Source organism: Struthio camelus, chromosome 4, assembly GCF_040807025.1.
Source record: "Struthio camelus isolate bStrCam1 chromosome 4, bStrCam1.hap1, whole genome shotgun sequence".
NCBI lineage: Eukaryota > Metazoa > Chordata > Aves > Struthioniformes > Struthionidae > Struthio > Struthio camelus.
The window spans coordinates 61530255-61549352 of record NC_090945.1 but is presented as its reverse complement, the minus strand read 5'-3'; the positions used below and the strand labels follow the sequence as shown (position 1 = coordinate 61549352).

The 19098-nt window shown below is 36.4% G+C and overlaps 1 protein-coding gene across 3 annotated transcripts in view; it reads right to left on the bottom strand.

Moving 5' to 3' along the window:
* PDS5A (PDS5 cohesin associated factor A) overlaps nucleotides 1–19098 on the bottom strand; it is a 98904-nt gene that overhangs the window by 42879 nt on the left and 36927 nt on the right. For all 3 annotated transcript variants that reach the window (XM_068943122.1, XM_068943123.1, XM_068943124.1), the window contains 4 exons: nucleotides 3985–4188; nucleotides 3540–3626; nucleotides 2629–2726; nucleotides 1995–2121 (listed from right to left, as the gene is read on the bottom strand). In XM_068943122.1, coding sequence (XP_068799223.1) covers nucleotides 1995–2121; nucleotides 2629–2726; nucleotides 3540–3626; nucleotides 3985–4188 — 516 coding nt within the window. The remainder of the gene's footprint in view (nucleotides 1–1994; nucleotides 2122–2628; nucleotides 2727–3539; nucleotides 3627–3984; nucleotides 4189–19098) is intronic.

The window sequence follows — 19098 nt, the reverse complement described above, 5'->3', positions numbered from 1 at the left end:
AGCCACATTAGCACACACATAGAGAGGAACGATACATAGCAAAGCTACTTTACTGATAACAGAAAAGTACAAATGAATATAATTTAGATGCTGACACAGACTATACTTCATGCCTAGGTACTGGTATATTTCTCCTTTTTTTCATTGCTGTATTGTCTTCTACAACACAAGAGAGTTCAGAAATCTGAAATGGAACAGATTACAGGATCCAAAATATATATTTCAGCTCCTTTACAAAGATGGAACTTCCATTAAATATAATAATTTAGCCAGTTTGATATCTTCATTACGTAATAACAGATAATGGTTACTATTCAATTCTTTTGCATGGACATAAAAGTATGATTATTATATATCCTGTACAAGAAAATAAACTATGCTTTTCATGCTATGTTGTGTCTGATTTACATATCTAAGGACAATTAATATAATCACGGAATTTCCTAGGAGATCTGTGCATGAAAGGAGAACATAATTACTGCAGTCAAACTCTGCCACACAGAGCAGACAAAAGAACTTTCTGATATTTTTAAAACTACCACATGAAGCAGTAGTTTAAGTTCTACTGTCACAGGAAACAAAAAACTCAATACAGAGGCCAAATACTGAGCAAAGAATGATACTGAGCACAGACTACAGAGTATTACTTGCTCAGTCAGGATGGCCAAGAGTCAATGAAGACTGGCCACAGGTGGTCTAAAAGATACAAAAAACTGAGTATATCCCAATATATTTTTCTTTTTTTTCTTAAAGTAGTGTTTATACTAATGTCACGCAGCAACTAGAAACAAATAATTATCTGCAGTCCTAGAAAAACTAAAATTAGTTTTAAAGGAGTCATAAGTGGAAACAGTTATATCCCCTCCTCACTGTGTTGATTAAGGATAGAATTACGGTTATATAGCCTAAGTTACCAATTTCCATATCTGAACATGTTTGAATTCATACTAAACAGGCTCTGAACTTCTTTTGAATAATTAAAAATTATTCTTGAAATAAATATTAACCTCTGTAAAATATTATTCTGTCAAGTTTATCTCCCTTCTTATCAGAGCCTTACGCAAGAATTCCCTTCACTAAGTAAAATTATATTCTTGAACTAACAGTAATTTGCCTACACCAAGTAGTCACAACACACTGTCCTGTTACACAACATTTACCAGGTCTCTGTATCCACACACCAGTGCCCATCATTGTTCATAGCATCACCCAGCACCTGACACTCATCTACTCCCCCTCTTCTTCCACTCTTGATCTCTACTGCCTATATCCTGCTTAGAAACAACTTAAAAAGAGTAGATTTTCATAAGGACTGTTTTCTATTGTTATGAATAAAAGAGGCCCACCCTCCTGCTAACAATTTTAATAGGCCATCATCTCATTGCTATCTATAAAAAGGAGCTGATACAATGGTATTTCCATCTCACGGTCACACATAGAAGAATGCAGAGCACTAAAGGCAACCAAACAAACTGAAAAAATGATTACAATTTAGGTAACAGTTAGGGTTATAAAGAGAAAAGTTTAAAGGCATAAGACACTGGGAAAAAAAACCCCAAGAAACTAGGGTTGTGGAGGGGAGCCTGACCGGCAAGCTGAGGCAAGCTGCAAGTCACCACAGAAGACTTGGTCCACCTCGGTCAAGCCATACTTTTTTTAAAGGAAACCAAAATACTTCCCACCTTTGCAATACAAACAAACTTAAAAGGCTTTTTTATTAGAATACTAGATTTGCTTGAAGATACTTAGTTTCTGTGCGAGTACACAGTTCCCAAGGTGGTAAGTAGATGGAATCTCTTGATACTGTGTAATCTAGATACAGATAAGGACTAGCACCAAGTAATTCCCAAAGAGAACTTTCAATCCACTCTTAAAAGGGTGGAAAAAATAGCAGTTACAAGGGTCTCAAGTGTGTGAAGAGAAAAGCAACACGCAAAATTCAATAAAAGTTACTGTTTTAATAGTATATTGATATCACATTTTACTTTGCAGACCTTGTGTGCAGGAATGAGGTTAATCAGAATGGAGTCCAGCAGCTCCTGAGTTACTCCATCGCCTTCCATGATGATAGAACTCATCAAATCTAGCATATGCATTTGTACCTTCTGGTTGTGACTATTACTAAGAAGATAAAGAACATGCTCATCAATAAATTTTCAGACACGGATAAATACTAACAGTACTGTTAAGAACAAATGGATGAATATCTAACGTTGTTTAGCCTGGAATCACCCATATTCTACACTTTTGAAAACTCAAACCACTTTGACTGTTCTCAGTTATATAAAGCTTCAAAGACCTAGAGCATGCCAGCTTTACTTTAAGAAGAGAAACAAAACAAGGAAACAAGGAACCAATCGTGGGAACACAACTGTAGATAAATGAGTCAGAATGAAGTATAACTTCCTGATGTAAACAAGACACGTACAAAAATCAGTAACAGTCTACTCTTGGAAACACATCCCTCTACAGTGTGAGTAGTTTGCCTTCGTTGCTTTCCTTGAATCTCCTCATTAGCAGAATTGTTCTGTTCAGACCGATACATTTGTACACTATGTAAGGATTCAGTCTACCCCCAAAACTGATGATATTTTGACAGTTTAATATAATTGAAGTAATTCAACTTACTTGATAACTGAAAAAAGAGTCCTAAAAAGCTGAATAAAAATTTCATTGCAATCTTCCAACTCAAAGCAGATGTTGTAAGATTTAACCCAAGCTAAATTCTAAAACAAAAATGGGATATTCAGATTATGGAATTACAACTTTGCATTAAGCCATATAAATATGATTATGCTAATTAAAATGTTGTATTTAAAGAAAAATACTATATAATAGATTGTAAACCCTTTGGGGAAAGAGAATGCATATCTGCTTTGCGTGTATACAGCTCTTAACGCAAAGGGGCTTTGTAATATACATTTAGATGAAAACTAAAGAATAATCTGATTTCACATGAACAAAAGCAAATTGCCAGAATCTGTTACTATAATAAGGCCATACTTCTAGACTCTTATCTTCCTTATGCTATGAAACACTGCAGTTTAAAAAATTAATAAAAAGTTTATAAACAAGATCTTCTGTTTCTGCAAGCACACTGATAAAAACTAAACGTTTTTTGTCAAGAATGGGTTTTTCTAACGTTTTTAAAACCAAAACCTTATAATCCTTCCCCTGTGATCAATATAAGCACATTTGCATTTTAATCAGCAAAGATTGAAATTCTCTCTTGACACGGTAATAACACCTTAAGGGTGCACGATACAAAAAAATGAATACATAAAATTATAAGAGAAAGGCTAAATGTTAATAAACATCAATCATCTTAACCTGTCCTCAACTGTAGGCAGCAGGGACTTATTAAATGCAAACTGAATTATAACAGCTACAGGAAGCAATATATTGAACTTTAACTTGTTTGGTGTAATTGACAGAATAAAAGAAAATTTCCAGGCATATTGCCACATACAAAGAAAGACTGATTACACTTCTTACGTTCACAGGGCAAACATCATCTATTGAAAGTTACAATATGTTACCTCTAACAAGTAAAAGTATCTGTTAAATTGAGGGCTCTTCGTGTCCTCCAAGCCTTTCAATTGTCTTGTAATAAACAAGAATATGTCCTGTTAAACAAAAACAATAAAGCGTTTACAGACTTGATTCAGCAGATTATACAAATACAATCCTTTGTTAATGACATCTACCCACTTTTCCAAACTCATGAAAGTAAAATGCTACATTGTCTTTCACGCGTAGTGACAGAAGTCAGTCACCAATACAGATACAGCTAGGTCTAGCATTCCTTTACAAGAACCACCTTAAAGTACTATCGTGACTCACCGGACTAAAGCAACACCTCCACTAAAACTGAACATCACTATAAACGTGAGTAAAAAAAAAGATTTTTCCACTTTTTTTTTTTTTTTTTAAACATAAAAAGAGAACGAGTTAAGAAGGGCTTTATTTTCTAAAATGTTTTACCTTAAGTTTGTCATGGGAAGTATATGGAGCTTCAGGAGCATAGATTCGAAAGATATCAGCCAAACAACATGCTACAAGAAGGCGCACATCTTTATTGGGATTCCTGAGGAAGAATTCAGATGCAAGGTGCAAGGCTAATGGGAGATACTGCTGTTTCTCATCCTCTGAGTCCTGGTCCATATCCATGAAAGTTTTTACCACCATCTGAAAAATAAAGGAAAAAAAAATTCAAATGCTTCCTGCTTTCATTCCTAAATACTAAACAAGGATTTCTAAAAGTGTGCAACACTATCAATACCTGTTCCACTGCCTAATTACAATATTGTAATTTTTTGGTTAGGACAAAAAGCTGAAAAAAGAAATATTAAACTGATACTGAATGGCTTATTGCACTTGATATTTGAAATTAAGAATGCTGCTTTGCAGCCCTGCATATTTTGCCAATCTTAACCTGAAGTGCAGCACAGAAATTGATACACACTGACAAGTTTGGACACAGCAGCACTTCTGCATCAAAGTAGTCCACATCAAAGTGTGCACTCGCGTCAGTGTGGACAGTCTGAGGGGCTGCAACCCATCACAGTCATCTGGACTAACATACAGGCTGCAGTAAAATGCAGCTGCTTCATTAGCTATACCGGGGTGAGTCTAAGTGGACAGTCTCGCGCTCTGCCTATACCAACTCACAGAGCTCAAGAATTGCTTTACATATGCACAACTCCTTTATCTGGTTTAAATGGACCAGATACTGAACAACGCTTTCATCCCTTATGAAAAACACCTCTGACTCTGCAGATCTTTCTGCATGCTTAAAACTGCATCCATACCCTTATCTATATAATGAACAAAATCAACCGTACATTGTTTCCTTGCTCCTTCTAGCCCAGTGAAAAGCTATTCCTGTGAAATGCCACCATGTTTTTTTAAATTATGTTTTAATTAACCAGGGTGGTATAATCTTAACATAATGATTTGGCAAAACTGGAAGTGAAAACTTAGTTTGAAGAAACAGAAGTTGCAGGTTTAACTTTTGGAATAGGGGTTATTCAGGGACTAGAATGACTCCTAGGATGTTAGCACAGAACTCAGAGCTGTGCCACAGAGTACTTAGTATGACCTCGGTCCAGTCAGTCTTTGTGTCCCGTTTCTTGAGTGTCCTTAGAGTTAAAATTGTGAAGGACAGATATCGAATACCGATAACACTTAAGTATACTTACACACATTAAAGAGAAATACAAAAAAACCCAGACTTATCAGTCTCAACAGGGCAAATATGGCCTGTAGAATATTAATAGTGAAACACAACAACAGACTGAGCTTACACAGCTGATAAACACATTTCTCTTGCTTACTACAGTTCTTTTGTTATTACGTCATTCAAATGAGAATGAGATTGCTCCTCCGTTATTAAGCATGCCACTGCTTCCAACAGGAAAACGCTGTCTTTCAGCTTTACTTCCTCCTCGAGTTTTGGAACCCAGTTTTAAATACAGCTAACCTTGTAAATGAAAATAAATGTTTGACAGCAACTGTCCCAGTATTAAACTATTTAACCCCCCCCCCCCAATTGCTATAAATGTACAAGTTCATCTCCTCATCAAGCAACTTGTAGCAAGGCCAAAATCAAGGTGGGGTGGGGGGGGAGTGGGGAGTGTCAAAAAAAGAAGTTAGTAGCCAGAGCCCATAAACATCCAAATTCTACCTGCATTGGCATTTCCCTAAAAACACTCCGTAACTACACTTAAGAGCATTAGTTGAAAGGGCAAAACCAAAACTCCTACCAAACTTGTTTTCATATCTTTCTACTGACAGCACAGGTCTCTGCGATAGTGTCACAGATCACTTGTCCTTCATAGACACCAGAATAAAAAAAAAAAAAAAACAGAAAACAGTCTTCAAAACCATAACAGATTCTTTCAATACAGAAGGTAAAAACTGTTCTTTGTGTCCACTGGTGACAGGACAAGAAATAATGGCTTTTACTTGCAGCACGCGAGAGTCTGCGTTACACATGACAAAAAAAAAATTAGCAGTAACAACTGCTAAGTATTGATTCAGACAACCGTTCCTGAAGGCTTTAAGAACAGGGTAAAAATAACGAAAAGATCTGTGGATCCTACCCTGAGGGCCGACGACAGTGGGACAAGTTTACAGGGTATAGATGTAGTGTAAGATTCCCTTCAGTCTTACTTTTTATTAATTTTAGATATTCAATCAATTACACAATTTGAGATAACCAATCTTTTGATCTTTCCCCATAAGCCTCTCTCCTTGTACTTAAGTTTGCTTCATTATCAGAATATCTTCCTTGATTCAGAACTCCAGGTTCTCATATTCATGCTATACATAAATCTTGCATATTCTTTCTCCATAACTTCATTACACTATACTCCCCGCCAGTCACAGTTTCAGTTCAGTTTCGTTCCACCAGTATCTATGCAGAACACTACCACAAAGATAGCTGCTCAACCTGCTGTTTTGATCTTATCGACTCTCTATGCGCCTTTGGTGGCTTTTCTTTTTCTGACACATCAAACACAGACCAGGAAAGGCAGCATGGTGCCATGAAAACAAAAACAACTTTCTCATTTGCTACCAAAACATTAGGATATTCTGAGATTAGACTAATGAAATTAGCCTTCAGAACTGTCTTATCTGTTTGAAAACACAACGTTCTTATGCGTTTTCCTATGGTGCTCTTACATTTGGAAGGAACTCCCTGCAAATATCCACAAAAACTGATTCTATTTTCCTGCAAAGCAGTCCTTGATATTTCTTTTCTATTACAAAACAACTCCTGGACAGTAATTGGGCCACTGGCAAGCTGCAACAGCTATTTAACACACTGATCTATGTTTTCTTCATTGTTTCTTTTTAGTCCCATATCTGCTTGTATTCATGTGTTGTCTTTTGTTTTATAGTAGACTGTAAGCTCTTTGGTGCATGACGTTCTGTTCATGGCATGCACAAAAATCAAGCAGAAGAGTGTCTTGGTCTTTATCTAAGGATCCTAAATACTAAAACGATAAAAATAAATAACATGATGTGTGGGGTATATAAAATACATAGTACTTTAAAAATAACACAAATAATGAGAGTAATATGTAAACAAACTGTACAGCGCTATATTACGGCAAAAAGCGTTATGTAAATTCTTGCTAATGGTATGACACGTAAGATGCAGGCAAAGGGGAATTAATTTTTTCAAAAGATTTGTATTTAATACATTCTGTATGACACAGTCCATCAAAATAATTCAATACATTTCTTGAACGTACGCATTTAACTATATAATAATCTAACAGGAAAAAAACCCACATCCTGGGAGTACTCCCCATAGCTAAGCGTTGATCCCTATAGGCTGGCACTGATTAAGGTATTATAGAACAGAATTACTTCCAAACTCCTGCTAATCTACATAAGAGATTTATTGTTGAAATAGAAAAAAAGTTCAGACATTATATTTAATGTATGCTTGGCACTTGCACGTTTGCTAGAAAGCCAAGAACCCACTCAAAACTTCACAAATTAAAGGACTGGCCCTCCTGGCCTTAGGCACAACTGAAAAACTAGTTATCAAGCAACAATCAGGAGGGCAACCTGAATCTTTAGTAGTATAAAATACTGTATACTTGATGGAGTCACTTGTCTGTAAAAGAATCGTACACAGTATCCTTGAGTACAACACACTGATTGCCAGTGCTGTTGATTTCCTGGGATATGCTTGCCTTTCTCTCTGTAGCTATCTGTTGTCTTTTGTTTTCTTAATACCTCTCTGAGACAGGAACTACCTTTCCTTCCTTCCCCCATGTTTATTCCATGTCTAATAAAAGCCTTGCTCTAGGACTATAGTTCCTAAATGCCTCCATAATACAAAGAAATAAAAATGACACCATACTGGAGGTTCCTTTCACTTCTTTTCTGTGTTACAGGGACTGCTAGAAATGGATGCGTTAAAAGAATCTGAAAACTGAAAGCTTGGAGTAAATTCTTCACATTCAAAACACTAAAAAATCCAAACAATTTAATTTCCAAAGTTTTTAATAGTTAAAAAAAAAAAAAAAAAAAAAAAAGGAAATCACTCATGTAACTATTGACATACATGAATGTGATAATGAGGGAACATGACAAAACAAGTAAGCCTGAAAAATTTAAGACTGCACTTAATACTTAATTAAACCATGTATATCAAAAGAGAGAAAAGAATACAATTGCAGAGGGGAGAGACATGAATTACTACAGCCAGACAATTTCTATTACAACTATTTTTTTCCAATAATCTATATGTTAAGTTATAGGAATTGTTTACTCAAGTTATTTATATTTTAGGTTTTCTATTAAAGTAAACTACATTCAAGATGCCATCTGATCTGTCCTGTCTACCCTTGCAGTAGAGGGTAGTAGTAAATAGTAAAAAAACAAAACAAAACAAATCTTCTCCAGTTCCTCTTGGTATTAAGATTTTTATTCCAAGTCTGAAAGGATTCTCAATTTCCATAAGTTTTGTAAACCGTTATGTAAATCTTCTCTACCAGAGGGAAGTAGTTATTTCAGAGTTCAATATTAATTATTATAGCGCTAAACCAGTTTTCACTCCAGGACTGCTGGAACAGAATAGGAATGCATTGTTTTTCAAATTACAGTAACTAGACCAGTAACTTGTCTAACTGAAGTCTTGAAGTAGAAGCAACCCCAGACAGAGCATTAATACTCATTTATATAAAAACCTAACATTTAGTAGTTTTGACCACAAAAAATTGTTACTGTCTTCCACTGAAAAAAGCAAGAGACAAAATAGCATGATTTTAACATTATTGTAACTTCAAATATTTTGTTCAACAATTTAGCCCCCAGTTTCAACATTAATTTCTAGCAAAGGCAAGCAAATACATCTACTCACATTTAAGATTAAGATTCATTTTATGCTGCTTTAGATTTAATGCATCCCTATTAAATAAATTAAATAATATTGAATAATTACAGGCTGGTACTTTAGTCACCTTCTAAAAATAAGAGTGCTAGAACACTATTACATAAATTTTCATTATTGATATTTTTGCCATAGTTCCTCAAAACTCTAATGATCAGACCAAAATTTCTCACTGCCAGGCTCTGCAAACACGGAAGAGAAGGTGTTCCCATGGCTACAGATACACATGTACTATGCAAACCAGTCACTCTGGGCCACCCTTTACACTCAATTGGGACATATGAACAAACACACTGATGTTTAACTTATTCAGACATAGATATCTATACGTCTGGTCAGGTCAGTTTTGCCCCAGAAGCACCTAATTGTCTCCACTGACTATGAAAGCAGCTCAGTGGGACTAGATGCCTGAAAGTAGGTGAGATGAACTCTACCTGTAGCATCTTCCAAGACTGCCAGCCTTTCAATTTTATTGACTTTCTAATATACACACATCACATGGTTGACGAACCATACACACCTCATATACAGTTCATACATGGCCCTTTTTCATAGGCAGTAAATCGGGACTCAAGCTGCACACAGCTGCTGCACAACACCTATGCCTCAGATAGGAATACCAAGCTTTGCTGTTTAGATCCTGGTTTATGGTTAGTGACCAGCTAGATTTAGCTGCATGGCTTACAGCATCATGAGGTTCACCTACTGATGATTCCAGTATTATAGGGAGAAGAACCACAAAAACACAGCGAAAGGACAGGATAATCACTGTAGTTAAGAGAAAAGACTCAAAACAATGCTTGTGCAGAAGAAGCAGACCCAGGTGAATTTTGCCGCAGCTGGCAGGGCAAACAAACTCCAGGCTAGTCCCAGCACACGCAAGATGCGTGCAGGTTGCATTAGTTTTACTGTTCTTACAACAGCTTATTCATAGTATTCCAAAGAAGTAACATATAACCACCACCCCCCCCCTGCTTGAAAAAGGCAGCTGAAAGTTTGCTGTGTAATTATCAAATGAAGAAATTTAGCAATTAAGAGAGTATGATACCATTTAATGCTACTGGAATAATTAGAAATGAACTTCAGTATTAAGCTTAAATATAAAGAAAAGATATTTGGAAGTAAAACTTCTGAAATTGATGTGAGCCTTGCTTGGTCCTCAGGAATTTGGATGTCTCAGGAAAAGAAGCCATGCAAAGGTTGGAGTCAAAGTCCACCCAAAAGCTGCAATTTTCAATTTTGTCATCAGAGCTTTTTTTTTGTTTCCTCTTACATGATTTAAGGAAAATTATGGGTGGTACCTGCCATTACCTATTTTATAATAAACAATGTTCCTTGACTAAGACCTAATCGTAAAATGTCATAAAATCCACACATGTGCAAATCTGGAAAAAAATATTTTTCAACACAGACAAATGCAGAATTAATATTGCAGATTTAGGATGAGAGAGTCATGATCCACACCTTAGATTTAGTCCTATGTATCAATAGGAAGGGCTTTAAAACAAAATACACAGGGAAACAGTTTTTTTTTTTCCTTTTGGCTATTTTAAAGAATAAGTCTTTGCTTAATAATAACACTTTAATATTATTAGAGAAATAATATTGGGAATTGCATCATAGTGGGAAACTCATTTCCACCTATAGATAGGAAAAACATAATTCAAAATGATAAGCAACAGTCATTTCTGGATATTATGGCTGACAAATTTAGTCTCTGCAGTCTCTGAGCTCATTAAGTGGTAACGTTAACTTTAGCCTTGGTTTGATAAGTAGGGAGGACCCTAAATTAAAAAAGCTTTCCATAGAAGGTATCACTGAATCCAACAATCATAAGCTGATCTAGTGGAAACGGAATAGACGCACAAACTAAACTACATTTATCATAATGAGAAGACAAACATGGACATTACTGTGTATTGAATAGAAACAAAACTAAAAGATCTCAGAACATTCAAGTCAGGAGGACCAGATAGTTTCTATTTCAGACTTTTAAAAATAAACAACAAATGAAATCACAAGCTTAGCAACAAGGTCTTTTTTTAATATAAATCAAATAGGAAAGATACCAAATGACCAGAAAATAGTAAATGTGAAATCAGTAATCAAGAAAGAAACGTGATCCAGCAACTTAGCCAATGGGCTGACATGAACACAATTTCATAGTACAGAACTCATTTTGAAAGGCTAAATAAACACAGAAGTTAAGGAAAAGAGGGCAGCACATAAAAGAGAATTACCAAGGGACTGTGCTAACCTGATAAACTTTCTTTGATAAGATAATCAACTTTCTATACAAGGAAGAACATGACAGGCAATTCGTCTGAGCTTCACGAAAAATATCACACTGAATCACATGAAAGTTAAGGAAGTTGGAGGAGATGAAGTTTAGTCCAAAATTGTCATTTCTCCTTGGCCACTTTCTAAGTGTTATACTGAAAGGACCTATTTGTCTTGAATGAATTTATTAGCAGAAAGTGGTGCTAGTGTTGACCCTATTTGGTATTTCCATCAACATCTGTAGCATAAGAATAAGAACATATACTAACAGAGCGTAACGATGATGATTAGGGACTGGCAGTAGGAGACTGGATATTGTATAACAAGAACAGGAATAACAAAAATTAAAACAGTACTAAATGCAAGGTCACATGCTTAGTGTTTAAAACCAAGAATTTGCACTATTAAGAGCTTATCAGCGGGAAACAACAGGAAAAGAGAAAGATGGGCTTTTATTAAGCAATCAGACAGAGACCGTGAGCCAACATCAGGATATATGCACGAAAACAACGAAAATCCAATCGGAGGACATGACAGAAGCATTTCCAGTCAAGGAAAGGAAAATATCAACACAACTCACGAAATGCTAAAAATGTTAAATGCTAACTTGAAACATATCCTTTAAATCTGATTACCCTCACTGATGAAAAAAGAATTCAAATTGGGAAAGGTACAGAAGATGGCTTCCAAAGAAGTCTCCGAAGCCTTTTTTTTTTTTTTTTTTTTTTTGTAAGGGGACCTTATGAGACTGTGGCCTGCTTAATCTAACGAAACAACAACCAAACAAAATTTCTCTCTTTCAATATGCCTTAAATACAAGACTAAATACATCTTGTATTCTTGTATAAATCTTAAATATGCCATTTATGCTAAGGAATAAGACTCTAGAAATATCTGTGGGCTAGGAATTGAGACTGCTCTCTGACCGTGGAAGAATACATTCTGGAGCAGTTTTCTTGAACGGAATCACTTCATGGGAAATAATTCTGGTTTTGGGCCAACATTTATCAGAGTCAGAGCTAGCCAGAAGCAGATATACAAATTAAGCAAGAGGCATATGTGAATTGCAGAAATGATAGTTAATCATCTGTTGGCAAGGAGCCAACATATTTTTCCTGAAGTTTTGTTACCGTTGTTATTAAAACAAAAAGTAGCATTCTCTTCCAGGTACTGTTAGTAACCCACGGAAGAGAAATGTTACTGCTTGATTTCTCCTGTAAATTATATCTCTACGTGTATTCTCACATTATACCTAACTGGCCCTGAATACCTCATTGAAATGGATAGAAGAACTACCATTGGACAAAAAGTTACACAAAAGATCATACAGATCACATCGTAAGCTCTTTTGGGGCTCTTCGGGGCAAGGATTATCTGTTTCCTCCTTTATACACTGGCTTTATACTTTAGCTAAGCCAGTAACTAGAGTTTCTAGATGTGACTGTGGATATATCATAAGAAATGTAAAGCTTATGCAGAACAGCAGCGGTACCTCATACAGCGATATTCCTTTTACTAGGCAAACAACTTCAATGGCCATTCTTCCCTATGGACTAATTTAGCAGGGCTTGTCTTCAGAGGCTTGGCTGATTACAAGATCAGGATCAAGGAAGGAATACTTGTAATTTATCATTATTTTCGTATCAGTAAAACAGCATAGTTTATGTTAATTTACTTACATCAAACTAGGGGCCTGGAGGTTAAGCTAATTTGACACAAGAAATAGCAAAGAAATTTACTACTACTAGCAATAAAGCAGTAAATTGAGTAGTTCCTGAATTATTTAAAATATTTTGACACATACATTTTAAAGTAACTACAAAATGAATATAAATATCACACGCATACAGCATCACAAACCAAACAGGACAAATATTGTTACAAAATTGGGGAGAAGTAGTACAATTACCCATAGGTTTTATCTCCATAATTAAAATATAGTAGAATTAGTTTTGTTGTAAATCTGGAAGATTCCTCAAGTAACACAGATGCATTACATCAGGGGGAGGGTCAAATAAAATATGAGAAAAATTAGATATCTCGACCCAAAATGTCTTGCATAGCATGATGTCGAACACGTTATTTAAACAGTGGTGCAATGCTTTGCCCTGCAAAATCAATCATATGACTTTGACAGCTTGATTACAATAACTTGCATGGACCGCTGCAAAGAAAGGTTAAAGAAGGAATTTTAAGAAGACTAAGACAGTTTTACAGATTGTGAAACAGTATTCTTCCCAAAATCAAGACAGCACAGAACTAAGTATAAAGCTGCTTTATGTTTTGCTGTCCTTCCTTTCCAGCAAAAGATAACTCTAACACTCTTCTTTTGCTGAAATGATAAAACTTGATGAATCTTGTATATTCTTTGACCGTGAAGCCACCCATTGGAAAATCAAGATTTAGGCTGTGCAAAGAAAACACTACATGCATCCTCATCACAACATGACAACAACCACCTCATCACTCAAACAAAATATGTCATCTTATTCAGAGCTAAATATTTTGGAAAATATTGCCAACTTTTTTCTTATTTCTACTGTAGTAAGAACTGGAAGATTGAATACCACTCTTCTACTGAACCCAATTCCTTCACCATTACACAGAATAGACAGTGGTAAGAGTTTTTCTCCAAGCCAACTCATACTTTAAAACCAAGTCTATTTCTTCTGCCTTTAAGCAGGTACTGCTATGCTTCCTATAAGAGCATCATGCAAGTTTAACTAACTGCTGTAACAAAGTAACATCTTTTTTCTCTCTCCCATCCTTTGAAGCAAAGACTGGCTTAAACTACTAAAATTAAAATAAAAAAGTTCCATCAAAACAGACTGTGCTTTTGTCTATTACAACTTGTGATTAATGGAAAAGTAGATTATGATCAGATTTTGCAGCAGGGAATTTAACAACAGGACTTTCCTTATAACTGGCTGACTGGAGGGAAAAATAGTTTTAGAGTCGGTCTTATCTTCAATAGTCAGTGACCAGGAGTAGTCAGCATGGATTTACAATAGGGACATCATGCTTAACTAACCTGATAGCCTTCTATGATGGAATGACTGGCTAGGAGATGAGGGGAGGGCAGGAGATGTTGTCTACCACAACTTCAATACGGCTTTTGACACTGTCTCCTATAACATCTTCACAGGCAAGCTCAGGAAGCACAGGCTAGATGAGTGGATGGTGACTGAAAACTGGCTGAAAGGCAGAGCTCAGAGGGTTGCAATCAGTGGCACAGAGTCTAGTTGGAGGCCTGCAGCTAGCAACGTCCTCCAGGGGTCAATACTGGGGTCAGTCCTGCTCAACTTACTCATCAGTGACCTGGATGAAGGGACAGAGTGCACCCTCAGCAAGTTTGCTGATGATACTAAACTGGGAGGAGTGGCTGACACACCAGAAGGCTGTGCTGCCATTCAGAGGGACCTGGACAGGCTGGAGAGAAGGGTGGAGAGGAACCTCCTGAAGGTCAACCAAGGCAAGTGGAGGGTCCTGCACCTAAGGAGGAAGAACCCCATGCAGCAGTCCAGGCTGGGGGTTGACCTGCTGGAAAGCAGCTCTGCGGAGAAGGACCTGGGAGTGCTGGTGGACAACAAGTTAAGCATGAGCCAGCAGTGTGCCCTTGTGGCCAAGAAGGCCAATGGGATCCTGGGCTGCATTAGGCAGAGTGTTGCCAGCAGGTGGAGGGAGATGATCCTGCCCCTCTCCTCAGCCCTGGGGAGGCCTCACCTGGAGTACTGTGTCCAGTTCTGGGCTCCCCAGTGCAAGAGAGACGTGGAGCTCCTGGAGCGAGGGCAGTAAAGGGCCACTAAGATGATGAAGGGACTGGAGCATCTCTCCTATGAGGAAAGGCTGAGAGCTTCGCCTGTTCAGCCTGCAGAAGATAAGCCTCAGGGGGGATCTGATCAAAATATACAAATATCTGAGGGGAGAGTGTAAAGAGAATGGAGCCAGACTCTTCTCCATGGTGGCCAGTGACAGGGCAGGAGGCAACAAGCACAAACTGAAACACAGGCATTTCCATCTGAACACAAGGAAAAAAATTTTTTTTTTTTTTTTTTTTTACTGTGAGGGTGACAAAGAACTGGAAGAGGTGGAAGAGGTTGCCCAGAGAGGTTGTAGAGTCTCCATCCTTGGAGATATTCAAAAGCAGTCTGATCTAGGTGACCCTGCATGAGCAGGGCGGTTGGACTAGGTGATCTTTAAGGGTCACTGCCAATGCCTCAGCTGTTCTGTGATTCTGTTTCATCCAATTTGCTATGACACACATAAAGCAGAATAACCTATAACTCTGTCAATCAATAAGTTTTAAAAATGTGTGCGCATTTCTTCTCAAATAATGACAAGTAGGAGACAGTGCATATACTTGTTAGCATATTACCTCTTTATACTCATGTTGCTCACCACCTATTGGAGGTACATGACACGAGTGTGGTAGCATAGCACTATTTTTTTTTAAAGCAATTCAGTCTTCAGCATTATCTATTTTTTAATCACTGGAAAGATTTGTGACAAGATTCTTTCCAATTTTCCTGCCAAAGTCTAATAATTGCTTAAATACATTTAAAAGGTTAAGTTTTTCATAAATTAAAACATTTAAAAGCTTTTACAATATCTCAGAAACTTTGCTTCCACATACATAGCTATACAATAAAGGAGTATTTGCAGAGGGACTAAAAAGGGACTATTCTTTAAACATTCTAATGATAATGCAAGATATCATCAGTTAGAAGCATTTCATTAAATAGTCCTTTTCCCCTAGGGATACTAGCAAGTGTTACACATGGCTGGGGCAAAATCAAGATATTCTTAAAAGCATATTCCCTGTGGTAAAGAATTTCTATTTCCATATGAAGTTTCCCAAGTACTTTGATGATAGCCTCCAGATCTGCAAGAGAAGATTCTTTATAACCAAATCACTGCTGTGGGATAATTCATTTCCAAAGGAAAGAAGGCGGTGCTGAACAGGAGAAACAGATATTTTCATTTCTACTGTGAACCAACTAAAAGAGTTCATTCTGAAGTGAGCATTTAGGCTTAACGCTCACCATAAAATCATGTCTTGGAGTTTCACATTAAAACGCAACTAAAGGGCTATGCTTACAGTGATACTGACGTTTTAAAGAATATAAAATATCTGTTTCTAACACTGTAGTGAGGGTGCATTTCATGGCATATCATACAGTCTTCCTCAGTCATCCAGAAGGAAGAGTTATGAAGCACATTATGCCTTCGTTCCTGCTTGTGTTCCAGCACAACCAGTAAGTGAGACAGAAAAAAGGGATTATTTTGTTACAAGGATATACAGTTCTTGTACTGCAGCAGTCTTGTAAACTGTAGTTAGTTGAAAAGCTACTATATCTATTGCAGTGAAAAACTATGAAAATATTTGTACCTCGATCTTCAGTTCGGATTGCACAGTCTGCAATAACAACAGAAGCAAGAAATTAAAAGCTCTTTCATGGAACGTTTAAAATGATTAGCAGTTATACATAATAGCATCATGCTCAGTAGAACAATCAAGTGTCAAGTTGAACAGGAAAATACTATTCAGATGTGGCATTCCTGTTGCGCGTCTTTAGGAGGAAGATTCCATTGAGCCTGAATGAACATTAGGAGGCAAACGCAACCCGTAGACTGGATTCACTCTAGTGATATAATTGTACTGAAGAATTTCAACTCTGTGCCTGTCACCTACTGGAGCCGCAATACAGGACTCTAACGTTAACAGGGATTATCTACAACGCTGAAGATACGGATTTCCATTTCTATGTGGAAGCCTGGCCAAAACTCAAAACTGTCAAACTGTTAAAAACAACAACAACAACAACAGATATTTCAGAATCAAAAATAATACTACAAATCAGAAAGGGGAAAAAAATCATTCGGAAAACTGACTCATGGCACTTCAAAACAAAATCTGCTCCCCAGAACTCACTGGTTGAAATGGACATTCCTGTTAATCTCATTCTAGCAAATTTCAATCAGCAGCTGGTGGACCAGCCCTTGCACCTATCAAACCAGAGACGCCTGTGTAAAGAACTACTCAGACAAATTAGCATTCTCCAATGAAGTACTATTTTACCAGAAAATTCTGCTACCTGTTGAGCACTATTATCTGCATTACCCATATCTAAAAAATTATTCTTTAGATGGCCAACAAGCTCAAAAATAAGGTATTGTATTACTCTATAATGAACTGAAGTCAAAATGCAAAAATTTGCTTACTAAATGGTTGGTGGTATCATGTTGTTGATGGTGATGTATGAAGGGAATGTATGACTGCTGTATGAAGGGGACCTGAAATATACCTGCAGTGGTTTCCTGGTCCTAAGTATTATTTAGTTCTCTATTAATGAAGGAAAAAAGTGATTTATAATTAATACATGGAAAGTAAAGTATAAATTATCAAATTCTGAAAAACAAACAAACATCTCTAGTAATAGAAACTGATTACTGACATATATTAAAAGAATTAACAATACTAAAAAGAAACTTTCGCTTCTCAAAATTTTCTAGAAAATGGGGTGGAAGACTATATGAAAATAAAAGGCACCAATATTGCTGACATAAGCAAATGAAACTTAAATCCATAGTGTTGAGAAACATAATAATGCTAAAGACATAATGAATATACATACACAAGAAACGGTTTCTAAGAAATAAGCCTGGAAAATTAATGACAGGCCCATATTATAACGTGGATAGCAAAGCTTAATATTAAAGTCTACAATAAATTCAACTTAAAATATCATCATAATTTTCAACACAAAAAATGCAGAAATAAATATTTCAATTGGAATATATTATTTACAGAAGGCATTTGGGAGTACTTTATATGACAACATTTAACATCTAATTTTTAAATGATCTTACTGTTCATTTTATGACATAGCATTTCACATAAAAGTGTAGATCTTCCCCTTTTGGGTATGAGATCGAGGTACGTTAGCATGTCCAAAGTGAAACTAAAAAGAAAAGGAAAAAGGGAGGAGATTCCCTTTAAGCAGAAAGGGATGGAAAAGAAGATACAAAAACAGTTGTACCCTGTTTCATGACTCTCTACCTCAAATCTGTTTTCATTTGCTGGATCTTGATGTCTGTATCCAATCACTAGCCACAGGACTATATTTTCGCTTGCTTCTAACTTTGCTAAACATGTTAACTATATTTTCAAGGCAAACAGGTATAGTAAGCTAACTGAAAATTAACACCTTCCCTGTCAAAATATATATATTTTCCAAAAATGAGACAAATTTTTTTTCTGCGTAACTAAAAACCCCAACAGCTAGATTTACAGAGCTTTGCAGTCCCTTTCTAGATTAACAATACTATTTTAGAGGACAATTAATCTCTCAGAAGGGTTGTTGCTTTTAAACTTTCCTGCAGTCATTTATAATTTCAGGTTAACAGAGTCTTGTCTGGGAATTCTTCTCTAACACTTGGAGAACCTTAAGTAACTCCTGATTTTTCCCACAAGCATTCTGCAACTATTTTGTCTGTTGGTTTCTTCAAACAGCTGCCTTCTGGATAGCTAAAATACGCCAGAAACTGCTATACCTGTCCCTCAACATTCCTCACAGGTAATCACACAGTTCTACAGCTACCAGTTCTGTTAAGATAAGAAGGTGGCAATATATCAAATATAAAATATTTTGCAAGAATTTTTTTTAGAATGCTTTCAAAACAAATATGACATTAAAAAAGAAGTTTTAATATGAAGTCTTCTCATACTAAAATTGTCTATAGTGAAACACGTGAAGATCACTAACATCCCAAAAAATCAGGTTGTTTTTTTTTTTTTTTTTTTTTTTGGATAAAAACAGACTTCACCAGAAGACTTCATGGCATGACTACTCCCACTGCAGACACGTGGGAACCCTCCACTAGGCAGTTTCTCCAGGTCGCTC